General features: G+C 44.9%; 2 protein-coding genes across 4 annotated transcripts; both read right to left on the reverse strand.

The window, feature by feature from the left end:
* Positions 1-467: 467 nt before the first annotated feature.
* optn (optineurin) lies at positions 468-23,221 on the reverse strand. Of its 3 annotated transcripts, none has more exons than XM_083657171.1 (13): positions 23,116-23,221; positions 19,939-20,063; positions 18,076-18,281; positions 17,447-17,611; positions 15,433-15,608; positions 14,831-14,924; positions 14,554-14,669; positions 11,958-12,107; positions 11,685-11,769; positions 9,485-9,637; positions 9,177-9,319; positions 6,813-6,907; positions 468-1,748 (listed from the first exon to the last, which is right to left on the reverse strand). In XM_083657171.1, the coding sequence occupies exons 2-13, from the start codon at positions 20,057-20,059 to the stop codon at positions 1,654-1,656; spliced, it is 1,599 nt and encodes a 532-aa protein (XP_083513297.1). In that variant the 5' UTR covers positions 20,060-20,063; positions 23,116-23,221; the 3' UTR covers positions 468-1,653. The 3 variants fall into 3 exon arrangements, with proteins under 3 accessions (XP_083513297.1, XP_083513298.1, XP_083513296.1); XM_083657172.1 differs by having other exon boundaries at positions 6,825-6,907; positions 9,485-9,643; XM_083657170.1 differs by having other exon boundaries at positions 9,485-9,643.
* Positions 4,132-5,826, reverse strand: LOC310791049 (E3 ubiquitin-protein ligase TRIM21-like; the record flags this gene model as incomplete). Its single annotated transcript, XM_083652765.1, has 1 exon — positions 4,132-5,826. The coding sequence occupies one exon, from the start codon at positions 5,824-5,826 to the stop codon at positions 4,132-4,134; it is 1,695 nt and encodes a 564-aa protein (XP_083508891.1).
* Positions 23,222-25,067: the final 1,846 nt, after the last annotated feature.

Here is a 25,067-nt window from a genome sequence, read left to right on the forward strand (position 1 = left end):
CGGCCAAATGTGTCTGTAGGAACATCTGACCAAGCCGGAAGTACTGCTGCCAGGAATTGACCCCCCGGTCTCTGTGGTGGTACTGTAGGCAAATGCTTTTTTATCTACAGCCCAGTGGTTCCCCAACTTTTTAAAGTCCTGTACCCCCTCAATCATTCAACCTCCTGGTGGCTACCCCCTTATACCTCCAGAGGGTACTACAGATTATTTTTGGCATACCCCCAACACAACTGCGTGGGAATAAGTGCTCTACATTTCCCAGACGCCCCGATACTGGACTCTTGATTTGCTCTGACTTGACATTAATGACTTGACATTGAAATCTACATTAAATTTAGGACTTGAGACTTGTGCTTCAAGACTTGAGACTGACTTGGGACCCATTGTGTCAAATGTGCATTTAAAAAAACACATGACCTCATGCATATAAATGTGATGTAATGTTGTCAAAAGCAGACAGAAACAGAGACTAGTCATATACAACTTTATTTAATTGTAATCTGACGAAAGCATGGACTCAGAAGGCCTGTATAACCTACAGAGGACTAGTAGACTCTGTATGTTGCTGTTGATTAATAAACTGATCATGTTTATATTAACATCCACGTTATTCATACCAGCAGGAACCATCGGAGCAGCCCAAAGAAATAAAACATATACTTCTCAACATTAAAGTGCCTATGTGGTGCATGCGCCCTGTTTCCAATGACACCAACAACCTGAATAAAGGCTCAAATAGAATCCTTTCAACACACAAAATAGAAGGAATTTTGAACGAAAGGTGATTGGTTGATTATTTTTATCTAAACATGACAAGGACGACATGAATGAAATTAGGGTTCCTACACAGTTTCACCATCATAACCCTCAAGTTTTCAACAATTTTCCAGACCTTGATTTATGCAAATTGTCTCTTTCCACTAATAGCTGTAGATGAAGATTATTCTTAACAGCAAGTACAATTATCAGAATAACAGAAAACGTAGTGCCTATGCAGTAGGCCAGCCATTCCCGACCTGACACTTCCTTTCACTGAGCCTCCCCTGAAACTGCTTGGAGCCTCCCTGGGGAGGCCTGCCTCCCACTTTGATGGAACCTATTTCTTTATTTATTCAGTTATTTAATTTGTAATCAATTATTCGCTGATTAGCCTACTGCAGACAGCCCCTCACTTTAAGTTTCTGTTTGGTGCTGATGGACAGCTCCTTTATCGTTCAAATAAAAAAGTGCCTAAAAGCACATTATTTGGCCTCTGTACTGTTTACGGCTACTGTACAGTATGTAAAGTCCGCATTTTTCCGCACTTTTTTTCTCCAATTTTCAAATTTACCCCGATCTAGAAATGACCTAATTCTTTCTAATTTGCATTTCCAGACCTGTGTAGGAACCCTGAATACAGTTATTAGATCATTTTGCATCACTTCTTCCTCTCACTATCTGCCAGCGCAGCCTTTCCCACCCTAGACTCTGTTTCACTGATAACTGAGAGATGAAGGGAGAGATTCCTCCCTCCTTATCGGGGGGATTGTAGAGTGGTTTTAATACATATGGAAGCGGAGGAAGACTTCAGATCAAGGGTGGGCAACTGGCAGCTTAGATGAAGGTGCTACTGTAGGTGTTGTTATTGTGGAGGATGCTTATCATGACAGAGGTTCAGATGATGCAGTCCATGATGTGGATCTGCAGGGAGTCCAGGTCTGGCAGGATCTCGTTGCACTTGGGACAGGCGTGTTCGGGTATGATCCCGCCTGAAATAGACAGAGAGATCACAACCTGAAGCTGCTGGTTTAAAATCTTATAGAGTGCTTAAGTCACGCCCTCTTAGAGATTTAATTCCCCATTCATTTTCCCATGGACGTTTCTTAAAATCCTTATTAAAAGTAGAAATACCACCTCGCGGTTTTATGCATCCGCCAACACACATACATGTCTGTCCAGACCCATACAAACACAAATACCTTGAAGCCTACGGCGCAGTGGTGTACATTCAGCCTTATGGCACTTTAGACAATGTTTACCTCAACAAAACAGCTAATCATTTTCAATGTGGAAAATGGTCCTACCTCTACCCGTAAACCCCCCATATCCCGCCAGCCACTCCCCCCTACCAAGCCCGCAGGAATAGCGCTGGGCTTTGAAGCCATTTGAACATGCTGGCGAAGCTCTGTATTGCAAGTCACGTGACGCCATGCAGCCCAGAAAGGGAAATTCCCATCCACTTGCATGAGGACCCCGGCAGCTGTTAAACCCAGGGGAATTTTTTCCGGGTGTCACTCAAAGTATAAAACGACTCTTTTAATTATCAACAAATTTTTTATGGGGCATTTTTTTCTTCAGAAGCCACTAAGAGCCGTATACGGGGGTATTTTCTTCTTGTAATACAATCCATGGGTGGGAGGGGTGGGAGACGTCATGGAACACGTCATGGCACACATGCGCACTTCGCCTTTGGGCTGCATGGTCAGGAAGTAAAACCAGGAAGAAAAAGCCCCCATGATGGCTTCATGCGCCAATGAGCAACCACCGTCCGAATGCATGGGTGGGCGTGGCACGTCCCCTATCCAGTTCTTTTAATACATCCATGCCCCCTACCCACTCATCAAACCCCGACTCTCTACGGCCACTTTCCACTAGCCCCACCCCCTTTCCTCACCATGGCCCTTCCCACCACTCACATGCCCCTAGCCACTCATAAGGAGGTATCCTTATCCCTAGCTATGGCCAATTTTCCCTAGCCCCACCCCCTTACTCATCACGACCCCTCCCACCACCTACATCCCCCTAGCTAGCTATTCACCCAACCCACCCCTCAAACCACAACTCTCCATGACCTTCCTATCCCTAGCTATGGCCCCCTTCCTTGATGGATCAGATGGACATGCGGTCACAGTGACCTTGAACTTTGACCTTTCACCACCAAAATCTAATCAGTTCACCCTTGAGTCCAAGTGGATGTTTGCGCCAAATTTGAAGAAATTTCCCCACGGCGTCCCTGAGATAGCACGTTAAACGAGCATGGAACAGACGGTTGTGAGGTCACAGTGACCTTGAACTTTGACCACTAAAATCTAATCAGTTCATCCTTGAGTCCAAGTCGATTTTTGAGCCAAATTTGATCAAATTCTGTGCAGATTGAAGTTATAGTTCTACAAACATTTCTCAGATGCAGAGCTGTTCTGGAGGCAGAAATAATAGGATTGGTTGAGTTTTTTTAACCTTTATTTATACAGGGGAGTCTCAGTGTCATTTTGTTGCAAGTCAAGTCTAAAGTCCAAGTCAAGTCTCAAGTCTTTGAGAAGCAAGTCCAGGTCAAGTCTCAAGTCTTTGGTCACAAGTCCAAGTCAAGTCTCAATATGGTTCGATCATCTGCTGCATGCCATCCGGTCTGCTTAAAACACTGCACAGCTAAAACTAAGGAATTGAAAGCATGTACTGTATTATCCTCATTAGCATACGGTATCAACATTGATTCGTTAACATTATTAGTGCACATTTCCTTAATGTTAATGCACACACACACAAAAAAAAGATATAGATTGTTCACAATTAGTTCCAAATCTAGTCAGAGTCGAGTCAAGTCTTTTGAGGAGAAAGTTTCACATCAAGTCTCAAGTCACTGTGTGTGTAACGTAAGTGCGACTTGGATTCAAGTCACCATCTCTGACTGAGGGCAATGCTCTCTTTTTCAGGAGCGCCCTGTTCACATTCACACACACATTCATACCTGGAAGCTGTCCAGTACAACCACAGTCTGATCTGCTGGCCACTGATCAGCTCCACAGGAGTTAAAGGTATACTATGCAACTTTTTCTAGCTTTCCGGTTGTAAACACACTGAATGCGTTCAAAGTTGGCCTCTCCCCCCGGCTCCACAAGCCGGGAGTCAAGCGAGCGAGTGTCACAAAACCGGGTGTAACAGTGGGATTAAGTTATAGAATTTGTTCGCAGTAGTTGTTTCTAAAGCACAAATAAAAACTCAAACACCTCAAACAACCCTCTTGGAAGACGTTTCCGTGTTTTGTTAAATGCCGTCAGGTGTGTTTGAGTCTGCCCTGCTCTGCATGTCATGCTTGTGTGTCAAACACACACACACACACCGACCGTAACCGACAGCGGCACAGAGCCCGTCTCCTCACAGCAGAGTGGAGATTCCAGATGCTTCAGCATCTGGTGTGTTTGCACCATCATCTGTGTGATCAACAGGAGAGATGATCAGAGGGCCTGAGTTTTTACCACCACGATTCATACTGAGACTGAAGAATGGGTAGAGCTTCTCAGTGAAGGTGCAGCCAGTAAAGGAGTAGATAAGAGCTGCCGCATCCACGTCATAAAAGGAGACCAGACCCTCCTCATAAGACACAAACACCCCCACCTTCTGAGGCTTCGTCTTCAGAGAGGGGGGGGCAGGACGGCGAGCAGGAGCTTCATCTTCATTTCCATTCCTCAACCATATAGTCCAGAAGTCTATATATAGTCCATTCTCTGGGCTCAGTGTGATGTGTCCCTTCCTGTTGATCGACCCTCTGGCTACTCCTAAGTACCACTCAGTCTTCCCTTGAACCTGCACCTCGTAGTAAAACCTTCCTGAAGAGACACTCTGCTTTCCTAAGACACAGACACAAGAAGAAAATCTCTCTGGGTTGTCTGGGAGGTTCTTCTTCCTTACTTTAGCATGATGTACTTGTTTCCCGTCATCAGACAGGGCGAGGTTGCAGTGTGCTGTATCAGGATCCAGAGTCACATCCACTGCATACTGCCGGGCCCTCTTCAGCTCAGCTTCACGCAGCTTCGCCATCTCTTTCCTGAGAGTCTTCACCAGCTGAGCCACAGCTCTCCTCACAGTCCCCTCATATGATGAGCAATGGACACGGACCTCTGTCCAGTCTGTGGTGTGTGGAGTGTTCAGGGGTGGGAAGCTTTGGAGGAAGTGGAGGTGGTCTTCAGTGCGCGAGAGCTGCTCCATCTCAGCAGTTCTCTTAATCAGCTCAGAGATTTCCTGTTCCAGCTCTTTGATGAAGCCTTCAGCCTGTTTCTGTGTTGTTTTATGCTTCTCTTGGATCATCTCAACGAGCTCAGCCTGGCCTCTCTCCACAGACCGCATCAGAGCAGTGAAGACACGCACACTGTCTGCTATCTCTCTGTCTGCATCTTCTTTGTTGAGCTCTATTGAGTGTTTGATCTCCTGAATCTTCAGTCGTCTCTCCTGGATCTTCTGGTGAATTTCAGCCTCCGTCTTCCCCAGGTCAGCCTTCTTTCCATCATACTCTTCTTTCAGAGGAACAAGTTGATGTGACTTGTGGTCTAAAGCAGTGCAGAGCAGACACACACACATCTGGTCAGTCTTGCAGAACAGCTCCAGTGGTTTATCATGCTCTTGACACATCCTCCCTTCCAGGTTCTCCACAGGATCGATCAGCTTGTGTCTTTTCAGGCCCGAGATTCTCTGATGAGGCTCCAGGTGAGTCTCACAGTAGGAGGCCAGACACACCAGGCAGGACTTTTGGGCCTTCAGTTTAGGCCCAGTGCAGATGTCACAGGGAACTTCTGGTTTGGCACATTGTTGGTCTGGGCAGCTGCTGGCTTTCATCTGAGCTGACTTCCTGAACTGAGCAGCCATCTCAGACATGAAAGTGTTGACCTGCAGCTCAGGTCTTCTGTAGAAAATCTTGTTACACATGGGACACTGGCATGACACATCCCAGTGCTGTGTGATGCAGGTTTTGCAGAAGTTGTGTCCACATGGTGTGGAGACTGGATCAGTGAACACATCCAGACAGATGGAGCAGAGAAACTGCTCTTCGGATGGGAGACAGCTGGCAGCAAACATATCAGACTGTAATTTATTTTTAATAATTAGTCATCCCTTCTATAACCTCAGCAGACAAGGATTTATGACATCACTGATGATGTCACAATGTCTATGGCATCATCAGTTGGTAGGACATCACCAGTGATTTATGACATCACTGATGATGTCAAAGACAGACAGACATACATACAGGCAGACATGCATGACATCACTGATGATGTCATAATGTTATCATAAAAATATAACAACATTATTATTATGACAACATTTTTACATGAAGACATTATGACAACATGACATAACATTATGACAACATTATGACATAATCAGTGATGTCATGCATGTCTGCTGTATGTCTGTCTGTTATTTATGATGTCAGAATTATGATGCTATGATTATGATTATGTGATGTCACTCAATGAGCGCACGGTTCTTCTTCTTCTGTGGCGTTTTACGGCAGTTGGCATCCTTTATGTTGCATTACCACCTCCCATACCCCACCGGTACAGCTGTGGGGCTAGTCATCAGTGATTTATGACATCAGACATATTTTGTGACATCATCATTGATGTCATAAATCCTTCCATGCAGAGGCTATAAGTAGGAGATGGGGGTGCGCAGAGTCAGGGACAGAATGTAGGGAAACAGTGGATGGATACATCTAGAAGGATCACGTTCCTCTGACTAGTTCCGTCCTTTTTCTTCTCCAGATCCTTATGCACTTCCACCCTTTCTTTGTTTCTTTACCATCTCCACCTCAGCCCTTCCTCTCTTCATTCCCCTCACCGCACACACACATTCCACCTTCAAAACTGTTCCGGCATCTACCAACAGACTCAGACTGTACTGGGCAGTGTGAGGAAAGTGACTGACTCAGACTGGTTGTACTGGGCAGCTTCCAGCATGAACGGGATCTCTGAATGTGAAACAGTGAAGCTGAGAAGCAGCCAGGTGCTCTGTCAACCTTCCCTGGATAAATAAAGGTTCAAACATGTTGACATTACCAAATTGTGTACCTCTTCCCCCTGGAGCAGCAGCGCCCCCGTGTGGATTGCTTCCTCGCGACACATGTCTCTTCTGCATCTCGTTCAGAGACTGCCTGAGGAAGACAAGGGACAAAATGGCTGTGTTAAAGACCACATGAAGCGGGTCTCAGAGAGGGTCGGTGACGTATCGGACTGAAAGCAGATATTGCCTGAGATGAAAGAGGGTTGAGAGGCGGGCCATAGCGTGTCGATGATTTGATTTGACAGTTCTGGGGACTGGAGTTGGCGTTGGCCTATCCTGGCGTGTTCCGCCCCCAAATCGAGTGTGTTCTGGCGCTACGTGAGAGGGATCCGGAGAGAACCGGGCAGCCGGCTGCTTCCGTGCGGACACGCCGAGGGAAGAGTGCTGCCTGCTGGCTTGTAGCGTCGACTAGCCAGGGTAAAGAGACGCGGTACATACAATATTCCTGGAATGCGACTTTAACAAACCAGTTACATGTCCTATGCATTCTACATCAAATGAAGACATTACCGTTTGTTTTATTTGGTATGTTACATACTTATTGGATTCATGGGCTAGAAAATCTGCCCAGGTTACAAGCACCATCTTGCCTGCAGAATTTTCTCCTCGAAATGAAGATTGATTGACAGCTGCCCAGTCATGATATGATTGGTTGAAATGCGGTAGAAATGTGATAGGTTGAAATGCGGTAGAAATGTGATAGTACTTCGTTACATCACCATACTGTAGATTACAGTTATGAATGAAATCCTGAAAAATGAACTTTTGATGTGGAAAAAGTGTGAAAAACTAAAGATTTTTTTTTTTTTTTTTTTTGGCATACATTATTAAATAGATGCACTGAATAGTTACCCAGGTATGTGATTCTGGTATGTTTGTCAAGACTGTGCCAAGGAGTAAACAAGAATGGCTGTGGCCGTTGCCTGCTGTATCAATTACTTTGAAATCCGAGTGGCACACTGCACACTGGACTAACTAATGTAAGATTTGACTGGTTGGGAATCCCCTGGGGGGATGATCCTGTAATAAAAATAACTGCAATCTCAAACTAGAAGATATAAATGAGTGTAATCTATATACATATATATATTATATATATTATATATATATATAATATATATATATATATTCCTAGTTCATACAAACGTGTGCTGTGGCCTCATTTGAAAAATCGCTCGCGCTGGAACAAGCAACATCACCATTTGTGTCAAAGAAGAGCGTAGATTGATAAGAACCGAAGATCATAGAGACACTGCATGAAATAGGCCACGCCCATCACGGGGGAAAACCTCCGTTCATTTCCACACACCAGCGTCATTTTCCTTGAATTAAACAGCTAAAAGCTGTTGTGTGGTGGGCTGCGCAGACAACAAATGTCAACAAAATCGCCAGTTAAAGTTTTTTTGTACTCCTGAACAAAACAAGGAAGCCATTGAGAATTGGCGAGAAGAAAAATGTGGATCTAGCTGTCAAGGAAGTTGGAGTGTTCATCTTCCGTATATACGATCTTTGTGTGCAACACGCAACCATGCACGTGACATAGAACGCCAGGATTGGAGGGGGGGTTTCTGTTTTCCCCCGTCTTGGGCGTGGCTTCTGAATGATGACGCGTTACGCAGTGTCTATTCCACTCATGTTCCACTGCAACATAATGACTGCATGCACTGTTGTAAAAGTAGCAGAGCAGCTTCTCATCTTGTCTTCAGTATACGGTACTCTTTGTCTGCGGCAAAACGGAAATAGCGGCCATATTGGTTCCAGTCATGTCTCTGTGAAAAACATTATTTTAGAAGCCAAACTCTTGCGCATTGTCAAACCGGCCAACAGATATCAAAGCTGACTTATTATGGAAAAGATATGGAAAGAGCGTAACTAAAACTGGTTAAAAGTGACTATCGCGGCGTTTTGAGCCAGAACACTTACTTAGACAACGTAGCGGCTAACGGCTAACACCTAGCTAACGGCAGATGGTATTTAGTGTAAATATTGTATTATTTGTCTATGACACGTCACTCGTTAGACAACATAATGTCTGACGTCAGCAGCACCCGTTTTTAGTACGAGCTATATTTTACGATTTTGAGCCCAAAATAAGGTTATTTGTCAACAAAATACAGTGGCGAACACTTTGGCTAATTAGCAGAGCAGGAAGAACACAGCTACACATGAAATATCTTAAACATGACAAAACTGACTGGAGGGGGACTTTAAGTGATGTAAAAGGAAATGATAAAATTCCACTGTGGACATTAATGGATGAACAAACTAGGGAAGAAGAGTTTTAAGTCGTGGAAATGGTCTAACTTAGTTTTGGGAAAGTCGAGGAATTTTACATAACAATTTGACCTTTCTTTCCTTACCTGCCCAGTGAGTCCATCTCCTCCTGCAGCTGGTTGTTCTGCTTCTTGACGAACTCCAGCTGAGTGGCCAGACGCTCCTTCTCTTCGTGGATCTTCTCCCTCGCCGCACGCTCCGCGTAGAAATCTGAGGAGTAAACCTCCGCCTGCACAGAGACAGACACACAAACACACCGTCACACAGAGGAGACAACAGACACACAAACACACCGTCACACAGAGGAGACAACAGACACACAAACAAATGCTATGAAATGTAACATACATACGCACGCACAACCCCCCCCCCCCCCACACACACACACACACACCTGGGCCTGGAAGACAGATATGGTCTCCAGTTCCTTCTCCTTGTGGTAGATCTCCTGCTTCATGGTGTCGATGGTCTCCTGTTTGGAGGCCAGGGCGTGCTCTGCTGTAGCCAGCCGGCCCTGCAGCTCCTCCACCACCTCCCGCTGCACCAGCTGGGCCTGAAACACATCCAGGCTCTGACTGAAGACTGAAGACTGTTTATCATTCTAAAGTGATATCAATTTGGATGAGAAGAGCGGCCTGCTATTGGTCCGTGATCGGTGAGCTGCGTGATCACTGGACAGGCGACCTGTCAATCACGTCCCTAGTCTGCTTTATTGTCTATTTTACTCGAAATGGGAGCATAATTGACTAAATAAACATCATGCTGTATTGAAGAAGACTTGAAACGATCGAGACCATGAACTCATTAGGAAAGGGTTTACTGAGGTCATAAATCAAGTGAGAACTTGAGAAGTAGGCTCGTTTTCCCATTCACTTCTGTGTAACCAAACTTATTTTTGAAGCCAGTGGGGTCACCCCCCTGCAGGCCATTCGAAAGAATGCAGGTTTAAGATACTTCTACATTGGCTTCATAAACGGAGATATGAGCTAGCCCCTTAGTTTAAAGCAGGGGTGTCAAACATAAGGGCCCGGGGGCCAGAACCGGCCCGCCAGATGGTCCAATCGAGCCCACAGGATGACTTTGCAAAGTGTGAATATTGCACTGAGAAGTCCTTCAATCCAATGTGATGCACTTGTGAAGGATAGGTTTCAGGAGCAAGTTAAATGGTAATTAGCCTAATCATGTTTTCTGTATTCATCACTAAATGGTCAACCATTTTCAGTACCCTTGAATATAGAAAATTGTACAGTTGCCTGTCAATTATAATGTACAGTTACAGAGATTTGATCATTTGTTTGATCGTCCTATGGTAGCTGAGATAAGCGTCTATGCAAACGTGTTGTTAAAATGTGCCTGTAATTCTTTACGCTAAAAGAAACTGGAAAAGTTGGAGGTGTTGTTATTTATAGGTTATTATGCATATATTTTGTGTGTGTGTGTGTGTGTGTGTGTGTGTGTGTGTCTGGCCCACTTGAGACCAAATTGGGTCGCATGTGGACTAAAGTGAGTTTGACACTCCTGGTTTAAAGCCAAGGGGCTAGCTAGTAGCTAGCTAGTAGCTAGTAGCTAGCTAGTAGCTAGTAGCTAGCTAGTAGCTCCTCGCTCTCGTCACACGTAAAGCGTAGCTGCTTCAAAGCTGATTGGTCCGGCCCCCTGCTGGGGCGGATTCAAACGCATATCTGGCAGCGTGCCAAAATGGACTCCTCACGTGATCCAGCTGCCTCGCAAGGTTACTGCACACCATAGCCATGTTTCGGAATGGTTCACTAATTCACTCTCTCACTATTCCCCATGCAGTGTTGATGATATAGTGAACTATATGGGGAACGATCAAATGAGTTTCGGACTCTACCTCACTCTTCTTCTCCTGTGGTAAACACGACAGCATTGCATTGTGGTATATGGGAGAAAATGTAGGGTACATTCTCTGATCACTAGGAATTGCAGTGCATCAGGGGGTATTTTATAGTGGACTACTGTATATATTGAATCAAATAAACAGTTGAGAATCCGGACACCAGTACAAAATGGCCAACACACTATATATATTTAGAACACGGCTCTCTTGAATACTCCATTCTGATTGGTCAATCAACAAGATTCACCGGTCATTATTTCTTGACAACCGACCGCTGCTCTGCCACACCTGGATTAATCAGTTGATAAGAGCCTTTTGTCAGCAAACACTACTAATTAGGCCAACCAGTTGCAGCTGTGGTGTCTTGTGTGCCAATTACGAATGAAACCGCTTTGTCGTTGAAAACGCTATTAAAAAATCTATTTGAATAATTATTTTTGTCAGATTATTGAATGGTTTAGTTGTAGGCCGTGTTCTAAGCGGGATAATGTAGAGTGAGCCGGTGATTACTGGAAATAATGACCTTCAGGTGAATGCTTAAGCCCTCCGCTGCGCGTCGGGCTCAATCATTCACCTGTCGGTCATTATTTCGCCAGTAATCACCGGCTCACAATACATTATCCCTTACATATACGCCACTATTTCTGTAATAGGGACCGAAAGAGGAATTTCAGACGTGACATTTGGAGATCTGAAGTGTTTGAATGTTGTCTGTTGCTGTGGACGTAAAAGTCACCTCTCTCTTCTTCTTGTCCTCTTTGAGCTCGTTGTAGTCTTCAAACAGCTTGGTGTAGGCATCCTTCAGCTGGGCCAGGTTACTCCTGCAGGGAGGAGGGAGGTTACCTGTGTGTGTGTGTGTGTGTGTGTGTGTGTGTGTGTGTGTGTGTGTGTCTCTGTGTGTGTGTGTGTGTGTGTGTGTGTGTGTGTGCGTGCGTGCGTGCATGCGTGCGTGCGTGCGTGCGTGTGTGTGTGTGTGTGTCTGCGTGTGTGTGTGTGCGTGTGTGCTGACCTCTCCTCCCCAGCCTTCCTCTGCTCCAGCAGCCTCTCGGCCTGCATGCTGTCCAGCTGCAGTTTGAGCCGCTCGCTCTCCGTCTGGACCGCCTGCTTCTCCACCAGCTGAGCCCGGAGAGCCCCCACATCCTGCTCCAGCTCCCGACATCTAGACACACACACACACACGCATACACACACACACACGCACGCATGCATACACACACACACGCACGCATACACACGCGCACGCACGCACGTATACACACACACACATGCATACACACATGCACATGCACACACACGCATACACACGCACGCACACACACACACACGCACACACGCACGCATACACACACACACACACACACACGCACGCACACGACAGAAACATTGCATATGAAGAGGAAACCCACATGTTTTTGGGGTATCCGGGCTCTCTAGAGGTCCATGGATCCGTGCAAAACTTTAACTAAATTTCTTTTAAATTTGAAGAATGAAAGTTATGTCATTTTTAGGCATGGATTTAAATAATATGCCACAGAAAAAAGGGAGATTGTGCAGGACACAATCTAGTGCAGGACGCCTCGCCCCTCCTTCGCTACGGGGGCTAAAAAGTCGCTCATCCCGATCGCGACTCTTCTCGTCCCTGGCACCTCAATGGTGGAATGAGCTTCCACCTTCAGTCAGGACGGCTGAATCACTGCCGATCTTTCGGAAAAGACTAAAGACACACCTTTTCATGCTCCATCTGGGCCCTTCTTGAACTAACTTCTTTCTCTCTCTTAAAAAAAAAAAAAAAAATACTAACTTAACTTTACCACTATTCCTTCAGATGTTGTAGTTGTCATAGACTGTGTTGCATAGTTTATCGCTCTATTGCTGACAAAAATGTGTTATTGTAAGTCGCTTTGGATAAAAGCGTCTGCCAAATGACGTAATGTAATGTAAATGTAATGGAGATTGGAAACAGAAATTAACACAGACATAACCAAAGACATACAGTTGAAGTCGGAGGTTCACATACCTAACGTCCCTAACATACCTAACGTCCCTAACATCCCTAACCCTTCAGCTCCGCTGGAGAGACATTTGTACTTCTTTTATCCATCACGTTGCCACAAATAGGCCATTGTGCGCATTGTTTGTATTTGCTACTTTAGTAAATGCGCTAATGCTACAAATTTCACAATTGCTTTTGTGCTGCGCCTGGAATTATGACATGTTAGATTCGGGCCCTTGTGTTTGTGTAAATGATTTAGGTTGGAAGCGAGGAGATTTGTTCCAGCAGACGACTGAATTTAAATTCTCTTTTCTGAATTTGTATGGAATTATTGCATTTGTTGAAGTTGTATCTGGTTTGGGTTTTGCGGTTTGTGAGAGTTTGGTTTCTATGGTAATTCTCGCAGTATTCCATCACTCATTGGGCATATTAGTCGGGATATGAAATTACACCTGCTGGTATGCTAATTATACATTGTTTCCTCTAGGTGTGAACCCCAAACATAGGCGCTGGAAGCGGGGGGACATGGGGACATTTTGTCCCCCTAAATATGAGAGTGGGATTTCTTTTTTTTTTTTTTTTACAGTGCACCTGAACGCAACATACAAGATACCCGCTGAATAAAGCCTGGATTATGCTTGACGCTTTGGCCGGCCCGCACGGAAATGAGAGACACGGAATCCGACGAGGAAACGTGTGGAGCTTGTATACTCTGTGTGGGTTTCTGCAGGCGGAATTGAGCGCGAGTCTTGAAAACTCCACTTTGTCCGCCCGTCCGCGTCCGCGTAGTTACAAAATTCGGCGTGCGCTCGGACGGTCGAAAACCGTCTGCACGGAGCCTTGCGGAGGGGCGTGTCTGCTGATTTGACGTCACTTTTCCGCGCGGACACTCGCGTTCCTCGCTGATGCGGAAAGCATAATGAGACCTTAAGTGTCCAAATGTTCATGTCATTCTGGCCAATACTGCACTTCTGTTATAACATTTCAGTCTGGAATATGGAATATCTTTCAATAATCTTTATGACTAAAAGGTTAAAAGTAATCTTATGTGTAAGAAATTACTGTTCTACGTTGAAGTAAAAAATGACAATAATAAACTTGTTGGTTTTGGATTTATTTAGCTTCAAGGGTGCATTATTGTTCGTGTGACCCTCAACACAGGCTTTGAGAATCCCGGGCCACTTACTGATACTTATACTTAAATTAACCCACTCATATTATGGTTTATTTCAAGAAAAACATTTTGGCTAGTGGAAATTCTAATTGGCTGGTAACTTCTAGCAGCCATATTGGCAGGTGGTCCCCTGCAGGGAGAGCAAGTGGTGACATAGGAGAGTGAGTGAGAAAAGGATCAAATATTGGTGTTTAAGACTGAATAATGACATCACAACTGTTCATTTTCAAATGAGATATTCCTCTAAATATGGCTAAAAATCATCCAAACGTAAAAAAAACCATCAAAAAGACTCCCTTCCTGCTTTTGTCCCCGTAATTGCAAACTCGTTCCGGCGCCACTGACCCCAAACCTTAGAGATCAAACTGCAACTCTGTGTGTGTGTGTGTGTGTGTGCGTGCGTGCGTGCGTGCGTGCGTGTGTGTGTGAGAATCTAACCTGTCCTGCAGGTTCTTCTTCATGCCTTCAGCCTGGTCCAGTTTGCTCTGGGCCTGCTGCAGCTCCTTAAACAGCGTCCTCATCTGAGCCTTCAGGTTCTCCACCTCAGACACAGCCTGCACGTTTAGTCACACAACACATCCCACATCCCAACACTAGAATCAACATGAAGATTCAGAACTTCAAAACACATGACGGGAATGATAACAGGTATAGCTTGCTTACTACTGCTACTACAGTATTAGTACTCCTACACTACTATGATTACTGTAAATACCTTCTCCTCCTTCCCAGAATCCTCCTTGGACTCTGGCTGGGAGGTTTGTGTTGACTTCTCTGTGCTGCTCCTCTTCTCCTCCAGCTCTGTAATTCTGTGGTAGGTCATGTGTGACAGTGTTAGTCCCTCATACATTAGGTCCAGGCGCGCGCACGCACACGCACGCACGCACGCACGCACGCACACACACACACACACACACACACACACACACACACACACACACACACACACACACACACACACACACACACACACACACACACACACACACACACACACACACACACCTAGAAACACACACGTAAAATACTAGTAATTCTGTGTAAAATTGGATGACTGTAATTCCTCTAATAGTGGCCGGTAGTAGTAAATTAAAAGCTGGGTCTCTGATGATGGCCGGTAGTACGCCACAAGGTCCGTCTCTGGAGCATGACATCGTTGATTACCGTAATTATCGCTAATGCAAAAGGGAACCAGTCATACATGTCCTCGTGGCCCGGGAACCAAATGCGTTGCGGCCCGGTACCAGTCCGCGGCCCGGTGGTTGGGGACCGCTGGTCTACACCACAGAAGAAGAGAGGCAGGGAGGCAGGGCCTACCTTGCGTTGGTGGCGTGCAGCTCGGCCTGCAGCCGCTCGGCCTTCTGGGACTCGTTCCTCAGAGACTGCAGGAGCTGGCTGACCGTTAACTCCTCGCTCTCCAGCCGCGACGCCGTCATGCTGAGGTCCAGGCGGCCTGCCGCACACACGTCCTGCACACCTTCCACCTCTCCATCCTGAACACACAGAGAGAGAGGGTTACCACCAGAGATGGCAGAAGAACACACAGTCTTTACTTACAGTAAGTAGAAGTACAGTTACTTGTGTAAAAACAAAGACTCTGCTAAAAGTAGAAGTACCGATTCAACTTGTTTATATTACTCAAGTAAAAGTAAAAAAAAAAAAAAAAGTACAGGCTCTGAAATGTAATAAATTATCAAAGTAAAAATAGTATTTCTACTGGCTGTTTCTGTGCAAAGCTAACTGAAACTCATTCAGTCATATTAATATCATTTGAACACTATTAAACTTAAAAGATCCCCTCCAAACATGTTTTCGATGCATAAAGACTATACTTTGATTAATAACTTGTGTGATATGGTTTTTCCACAAAAAAGGTGCACAAAATGCGTGAAAGGTGGGGCAAGACGAGAGAGCACAGCGCGGCACAGCACGTAACAGAATGTGAGTTGCCAGATCTGCATGAACTGTATAAACAGCGGTGCCTCAGGAGGTCCCTGAAGATCATCAAAGACACAAACCATCCCCACAACAGCCTGTTCTCCCTGCTACCCTCAGGGAGAAGATACAGGGTTCCGAAAGCACGCACAAATCGCTTGAGGAACAGTTTCTTCCCGCAGGCCATGAGACTCCTTAACATACACAAATAGTGTAGTAGCCGCACTGTACCGTACTGTAGCTGCTACCATTACGTATGTCTAACGTTTAATTGTATGTTTAATAAGGAATATGCTATTTGCACCTGTATGTCAAATACGCCGAATTTAAAATGCCGAGTTTAATTGTATGTTTAATAAGGAATATGTTATTTGCACCTGTATGTCAAATACGTAGAATTTAAAATGTTTAAGCACGTCTAAAGTATGCACACGACATGTGCACCTATGTGCAGTGAATATGCCACTGTCTCTGACTTGTCTTATCACTATACTGCCTTATTGCTTGTTGTGTTTCTTGTTGTTTTTGCACTCATATGCCCTGTTATATTTGTACTATGTTGTAAACGGAGTCCACAGCACAAGAATTTCACACGTGATACTTGTACCATGGAGTGACAATAAAAATCTTGAATCTTGAATCAGATACACTCAGACAATTCACTTACACACACACAAGGCTATAGTTCAGTGATCAGTGATGTCATCAATCCGACTGATGGCATCATCAGTGATGTCATAAATTCACTCACACACACAAAGTCATGAGAGAGAGGGAGAGAGGAGAGGAGGAGAGGGAGAGAGAGACTGAGGGAGAGAGAGAGAGAGGGAGACATTGTGCACCCGCCAAAAGGGCTGCACGCCGCCTACTCCTCGCTGGCCACAGCGTAGCACCTTGGCACTACAGCAAGAGCTTTGACGCCCGACCATGAATTTGGCTTAAGGCTTTGGGTTAGAGCATAATGAGTTTGATCTGGTCCACTCAGTGTTGTTCACCTCTGATATGACAGATAGGATGCAGTTTGATTAATGACACTTTCATTGTAGAATTGGCAGTACGAGTGCAGTGCCTGTTCAAAACGTGCCTGTCCAGAACGGGCCGACTGATGCTTGCAGCTTCCTCGAGAAACGCTCGTGCCCGTTCAATACGTGCACACGTGGAATGGGCCGATTGTTGCTTTCTGGAGAATGGCTCATTCAAACAACTTCACTGTCAACACTGCCCGTCCTTTACTGCCCGTTCAGCGCTGTTCGCTAGGTCAACCCCCTCCACCCCCACCCGACACCGCTCACAACTTAATAAAAATAGCTTAAACCAAATACAATGACAATATTTGGGTAAAACAAGATAGAAAAAGTGCGATACATAGGTTTCCGTGTCGTGTCTCCCTCCTCACCGTCACCCTGATGATCTGGATGAAGGAGTCATCGGGTGACTCCTGGCTGGTCTTCAGTCTCAGCTCAGAGTTCATGGCCACCAGGTCGTTCTTCTCCGCCTGCAGGCGAGCCAGCAGGGCACGCAGCCCGTCCAGCTCTGCCCTCTGATTGGCTGCTGCCGCCGCCTGGAAACCACATCCACATTAAGTAATGGTAACATAGGACCCTGGGCACATAGGACCCTGGGACAGCACATAATAGAACTGGGGAACATAGAACACTTTGTCATGTTCCCATTATGTGAAATATAAATATAGGAACATAGGACCTTGGGAACATAGGACCTTGGGGACATAGGACCTTGGGAACATGTGCCCCTGGGAGAGTGCATAATAGAACTGGGGAAGTGGAGAACATAGAACACTTTGTCATGTTCCCATTATGTGCCATATACATCTAGGAACATAGGACCCTGGGAACAGGAATGACTCCCTTTCCGACAACATTGCTGATATGAAGTCGGAAATGACGTCAACTTCGTTTCAGAGAATGTAAACAAGATGACTTCTGATCACTTCCACCCAGGCACATTTACAAGCGCTCGCATGGCCCCAGAAAGAAATGGCGGCCGGGCCTGGTGCAGACTCACCTGCTCGGCCCCTCCCCCCACCGCGCCCCCCCACTCCTCCAGCCTGGTGCTCAGTTCGCGGTTCTGCACGCTCAGCGCCTCCATGCGGACCCGCGCCTCTTCCAGCCGCTTCTCCAGGAAGTCTCGCTCCTCCCGCTGCTTCTCACGCCATGCTGACAGACCCTCAAAACGCTCCTTCATGGTCAGGTTGGTCTGCCGCAGGGCCTCTGCAGGGGGGGGGGAAGAGGGGGAGAGGGGGGAGGACAGAGAGGAAGGGAGAGAGAGAGATTATTAATTTAATAACAGAATTGTGTATCCAGAATTTCATACCAGAAAGAAAAGATTCATGTCAGACTAAAGCCATGGTTATAGATATAGATAGATTTATTTGATGATCCGTTTAAAAAAGAAATGCCATACATTAAATGTACATGCAATTCCAAAAAGGCATCAAGGATAACACAAAAAGTAGATAAAAACTTAATTCCGTTGTGGTCCTTGGTCTTAGACATACAGTACATTAAATATACAGACATTGCACCACACATACTGTAGTTTCCTAATAAAATCTGGCTATCTAGTACTAAAACATTACAGCATAACAAAAGAAGACTAATTAATACAATACGCCATTTCTGCCTAGTCCCTTACTCAGGAACCCTATCTAGCAGCCACCTCTTAAGTTTAACTTTAAAGGTGCTTTGACTTGAGGCCTCCTTAATATCCAGTGGGAGCAGATCATTCACTGGGCCCCTGGAAAGCAAAGGAACATTGGCCAATTTTCAGTTTGCACCTAACTGACTGTAGGTTGGCTCGGCTAGCTTTGGTGCCGTGGCTGTGTGCTTCTCCTACTCTGGTGAGGTAGTTTGTGAGGTATATTGGGGCCCTATCCATGACTATCTTATGGACCATTGTAAGTCTAATCTGTGCCACCCTGGCCTCCACAGGTAGCCAGTTTAATTCTTCTAGTTGGTTCCTGCCCACGTGGTCACGTGGACCGAAACCCAAAACCACCCTGACCAGCTTGTTCTGAGTTACCTGGAGTTTTTGTTTACTGCCCTTTGTCAGCCCGCTGTACCATGCCAAAGAGCCATAATCAAGGTGAGGCTGCACAAGGCTGTTTGCTAATAGCCTAATGCTGTCCCTGTCTAAGAGATTGGCCTTCCTTGCTAACAATCTGGTTCTTGCATTAACTTTGCCCACTACCTGGAGAGCCATTTCTTCACCTCCAAGACTGTTATCTAATATGCAGCCCAGATATTTTACTGACGTTTTGGCTTTTATAACCTGCGAGCCTAGCTCAACTCTGAGTTCAGGGGTCCTCCTAAGCCTGGGTTTAGATCCAAATAGGATGGATTCAGTTTTGCCCAAGTGTAAAGAAAGTCTGTTGTCAGACATCCAAGTGCTAACTTTAGAGAGCTCCTCCCCTAGCTGACCCTGTAAAGTGTCAATGTCCTTGTGTGCTATGAGTAGGGCAGCATCATCAGCATACAAAAACAAATTACAAGAGCAAGCATCATTTAGGTCATTAATATACAATATGAACAACAATGGTCCTAGGATGCCCCCTTGTGGGACCCCACAGCCTATAGCCCTAGCTTCTGACAATGTACCATTAACCTCAACTCTCTGATCTGGTTGGTTATACTCCTGAGTGGACAGCTGAGTGCAGACACCAGGGACTCGTAGTGGACCCTGTTTATACTAGTCTCTGCTTGGAGTAGTGGGCATGGCCACTGGCTCACAAAACATTGGAGGTAGGCGGAGAGCCGATGCGTACGCGTACACAGTACACACACATGGGCGCACACACACACACACACACACACACACACACACACACACACACACACACACACACACACACACACACACACACACCACCCTTCAGTTCTCGGTTCTCCTGGATCAGGATGTTCATCTGCTGCAGAGTTTCCTCCAGAGTGCCAGACTGCCCGGGAGACCGGGACACGTCTCCGTTCACCAGGGGCCCGCTGGACGCCATGACACTGGGAGAGAGAGAGGGAGAGAGAGAGATAGACAGACATAGAGAGAGACAGAGAGGGAGAGAGAGAGAGGGAGAGATAGACAGAGAGGGAGAGAGAGAGAGAGAGGGAGAGATAGACAGACAGAGAGAGAGATAGACAGACACAGAGACAGAGAGATACACAGACAGAGAGAGAGGGAGAGAGAGAGAGATAGACAGACACAGAGAGAGACAGAGAGGGAGAGAGAGAGGGAGGGAGAGTTAGACAGATAGACAGAGAGAGAGAGACAGAGACACAGAGCAGAGAGAGACAGTTGTCTTTATGGGTTTTCAGGTGGAAACACACCTACTGGCGGCCATATTGGAGGTTTCTGTCAGTTTGTGACTGTTGGAGAAAATATAAGTTCCATGCCATTTCCTATTCAATAAGCTAATAGTTGCCTAATAATTGCATATGCATAATTGATGCTATGAGTTACCATGACATGACATCTCACACATATAGGACTTCTCCTTTTGCTGAGACCTTGGTCAGTGCGTCGTGTTCCAATAACAACTGATAACTCTGTCAGACTGAGACGCACACACATTTCCAAGAGATCATCCCATTCCTCTCCCCCCTCTTTCCTCCTCTCCCTGAGTATAAGTAATCAATGTCAACTGTCAATCGCCACTGAATATTTGGACTCTGTATAACATATCAGAATGTGTACATTGAGATTCAGTCCTCTGACAATACATATTGACAGAGAATGTATGGGTTATTAAATATACTTCTATAAGACATCTTTCTGGCTCCTGGTTTCGATTCATTTGGTTTATATACATTAGCGGATGAAGAGTGGAAATTCCATTCTCTAACAGTGACTGAACTGAATTCAGTGAATTGATCCATCTGATTGATTTAGTGTTGAGATCATGTCAGCTTGTTAATAGCTACTGTAGCTACAGTAACCATAGAGACAGTCCGCATGTCTGGGAACGCCCACAAAATGTTAAACGGCTGGCGCGCGAGTGGGGTAAAACCGCCAATATATCTCATGGGCTGATTCACCAAAAGACGGTGCTGCGGCTCTAAACTACAGGTTTGGGGGTTCTAGAGCAGAACACAAGACGTCTGCTCAGATGTGCGTTTACTGCGGTGGTTAAATCCCCGATCGTGTCTGCCTGGGCTGGGCTATCAGCTAAATTCTAACTTTGCTGAATGTATAGAACGGGGGTTTTTACCCCACCCTGTCCACGCCCCCCAGCCAGGCTGAGCCAGCTAAACCAGCGTCTATGACGAGACGTGGCCTCAACCTATTGTATCTGCTGCTTAGCTAACCATCATTGGGCTTGTTGTTAACACATCTGATTAGCACACTAAGGTAACATACAGTATCTAGTAGCAGCTAGCATTAGCATGTTTGCAATTTCAGATGTTAATAATGGTGGAGAAATATTCAGAGGAAAATGTGGACTGACTCCAAACTGGTGGGGTTGTGGTGGTCTAAGGTCTAAGAAGCATAGTCTCTTAAAACAGATAGTTGGCTCTCGCAATTGTCAAATGCTTCCGCCTAAACGTCTGTACGTCGAGCTGGGAAAACCTGGTCAAAATGGAAAGGGAAACTCAGGGAAAATAATGAGCGATGATAGGGGGATGTCCCGGATGTCCCGTCTAAAGGCAGGTGATTGGAGAGTACGAGCGCATAAGGCGGGTCATCCGCTCGTATTTCTCCAATCACCTGCATCGGTTCGAACTTCCTCCGGTCTGAAGCCTCCCCACCCCCCCAACTTCCTTTGTCCATGTTCTGTGGGCGTGAATGAGACAGACTGTCTTTGGTGCATTCGTAGAATGTAAAAGAGACAGTCTGTCTTGAGAGACTAAGAGAAGCGAGGACCGACAGGATAAACCTGGGTGGGGAAAGTGAAAAGGCAGCGCTTGCTCCTCCCTCATTACCACCACTGAGGTGCCCTTGAGCAAGGCCCTTAACCCAACCCTCTCCAGTGGAGCTGCTCAGTGGCCAGCAGATCAGACTGTGGTTGTACTGGTCAGCTTCCAGGTATGGATGTGTGTGTGAATGTGAACAGGGCGCTCCTGAAAAAGAGAGCATTGCTCTCAGTGAGACTCCCCCTGTATAAATAAAGGTCAAGAAAAAGAAGCTAAACATAATAATGTATACATTTAGGTAAACAAATTCATATTAAATTTACTGATGGCAGTAGGCTACACACACCACATCACATCAACACTCTACATTAAGCAGATAATACAGAAAATACATAAACACTGTGAAGAAATTGTATTTATTTATTAGGCTATGTGAACAATTTTCCCCTGATGCTTTCCCTAGCATATATATATATATATACTAGGGATCTCGCACACTACGCGTGCTCGATTCCTAGGCTCGCCCGTCCTGCAGCTCGCCTTGCCCGCAACTCGGCTGCTGTGTGGCCAATGAGACCAGTATCACTGATGATTTATGACATCACTGATGATGTCACAGTGGGATTTATGGCATCACTGGGATTTATGTATGTGTGTGTGTGTGTGTGTGTGTGTGTGTGTGTGTGTGTGTGTACACACACACACACACACACACACACACACACACACACATACATACATACATACATATATATATATATATATATATATATATATATATATATATATATATATAATAAGGTGACGCAGGGCCTTGTTTAAAGTGAGCTATCTTATCAGCAGGTCAGAGGCTCATCATTACAATGAACAACAACTCTGCTGTTGTTCAGCCTAACTGCATTTTGAAACCCTGTTGACTCCCTAAAGTCAACAATACATAGATAGATAGATAGATAGATAGATAGATAGATAGATAGATAGATAGATAGATAGATAGATAGATATTTAAAAAATATATTAAAAAAATAAAATTTTCGTTCTGGTATGTTCACTTTCACTTTCCTTCCTGTAGGCCTGTATGTTTCTGCTCAGGTGAGGCTGAAAGTTGACAGTTTCACAAAAGGACGAACTGCGTCACTCACATCAGACAGGATTGATTGATTAATTGATTGTTGGATCGATCAGGTGAAGAGTTCACACTCACCTTGCAGACTGGACTGGACCTCCACACACACGTCAGCCTGAAAACACACTGGAAAAACACTCCAAAGATCCCCCGAACAACCTTACTACTGCTCCCAGTCTGTCAGCGTCAAGCAACACAGAATCAAGCATAGAACTTCCGCTCAAGATTTAAAAAATAAAAGGCCATGTTGACAAACGTTGGGTTGGGTTAAAGTGCACTTTTTAAAAAGACAAAATAGCCTACATCCTAACTTTTATGGTAGGGTATATTGTTTTAATAATAATAATTAGTAAGTACTGGGCAAAGTACTGGGCAAAAAATGTTTTTAAAACCCAAAATTCCCAAAGTTCAGCAAATTCCATGGATCCTTGAGGATTTGCCACCAAGACATCCCTTTTAAAAAAATAGGCTGCACTACTGGAAGAGGCAGAGCACCAGCTGATGACTGACACCATTAGTCAGTGGATGTAATAATTAGTCGCAGGTCACGTGACCTGTTTAGTGACCACCTTGTCACTAAACTTTCAGCTCAGAGAGAACATCAGTGATTGATATGATGTGGCTTTTCTCTTTTACATGCAGCTTCCACATCATTTTTTGGCAACTTTTGATTGACGTTTACTTTCCATTAGGCTATATCAGCTATCACAATAAAAACTACAATATCAAAGAATAAAGATGGAGAGATTTAGGCTAAAGTAGAGCAAAGTGCCATTTAACCTCAAGGGTCCCAATATTTCATTATTTATTACAAAATATGAACAACATGTTCTGTACACAATAGTCAGGATCATATGTTTAAATCAAAAATTTGCTCTAGGGGATCGATAAAACACATTTTAATAACCCCACAACTGTTCATACTCTATACTTTCTTGCTTTAATAGTTTTATTTGTTATTGCTTGTGTGGACTTAAACTATTTGTCCTGTTTCCCTAATAAATCCTATCACTTTTACTGCTGTAATAGCCTAAATTCCCTCCAATGATCTTATTTCATCACCTTGGCTTTTATTTTGAAGGCTAGATCACCTTACTTTCTGTCTAAACTATGCTAACTCGTGCGAACTTGACAGCCCAGACTTGTTTGGTTGGTTGGTCAATTACTTCCTGGTTGTGACGTCATCGCGTATGACGAGCAGTTCTGATATAACTACCCATTAGAAGTCAAGTCACTACAGCAATATTATGGTAATACCATAAGAGATTGAAAAATAATACATTGGTAAGTCATAGAGGCACTATAGCAGTTTACAAGATTTTTTTGTGAAGTCTACAAATGTGCAAACAACATTGGCATATATATATATATATATATAGGCCTATATATATATATATATATAGTTAGTTAGTTAGTTAGTTAGTTAGTTAGTTTTTTTTTTTTTCCGTGTCATGCCATTTCTGGCCCATCCCACATGGGATTACAAGACACTATCACACCAAAATATATATAAACATAACATCCGGCTGTACCTCAATATACAAACAAAAATAAACAAAGTATATAATATATACACATACGTATGTACATATACATACACATATACACACATAGGCTACTGTACATACTGTATATAATATATGTGTGTGTGTGTGTGTGTGTGTGTGTGTGTGTGTGTGTGTGTGTGTGTGTGTGTGTGTGTGTGTGTGTGTGTGTGTGTGTGTGTGTGTGTGTGTGTGTGTGTGTGTGTGTGTGTACATAAAGGTGACTCAGGGCTTCAGGACACTTGTTTAAAGTGAACTATCTTATCAGTGTGTGTGTGTGTGTGTGTGTGTGTGTGTGTGTGTGTGTGTGTGTAGTGCAGTTCAGTCCAGAGTCCACTAGATGGCCGTGTTGTCCGAGGGAAACGCTACTAGCTGTGTAGCAGCCACTGAAGTGGTTGGCTTTGGCTTTAACTGGATGAACCCCCGCACCCCGCCCCTGGAGTCTAATCAAGGACCACTGGAACCCGTTCAGGACCCTTGAACCTC

Source organism: Poromitra crassiceps (genome assembly GCF_964638095.1).
Source record: "Poromitra crassiceps genome assembly, chromosome: 2".
NCBI lineage: Eukaryota > Metazoa > Chordata > Actinopteri > Beryciformes > Melamphaidae > Poromitra > Poromitra crassiceps.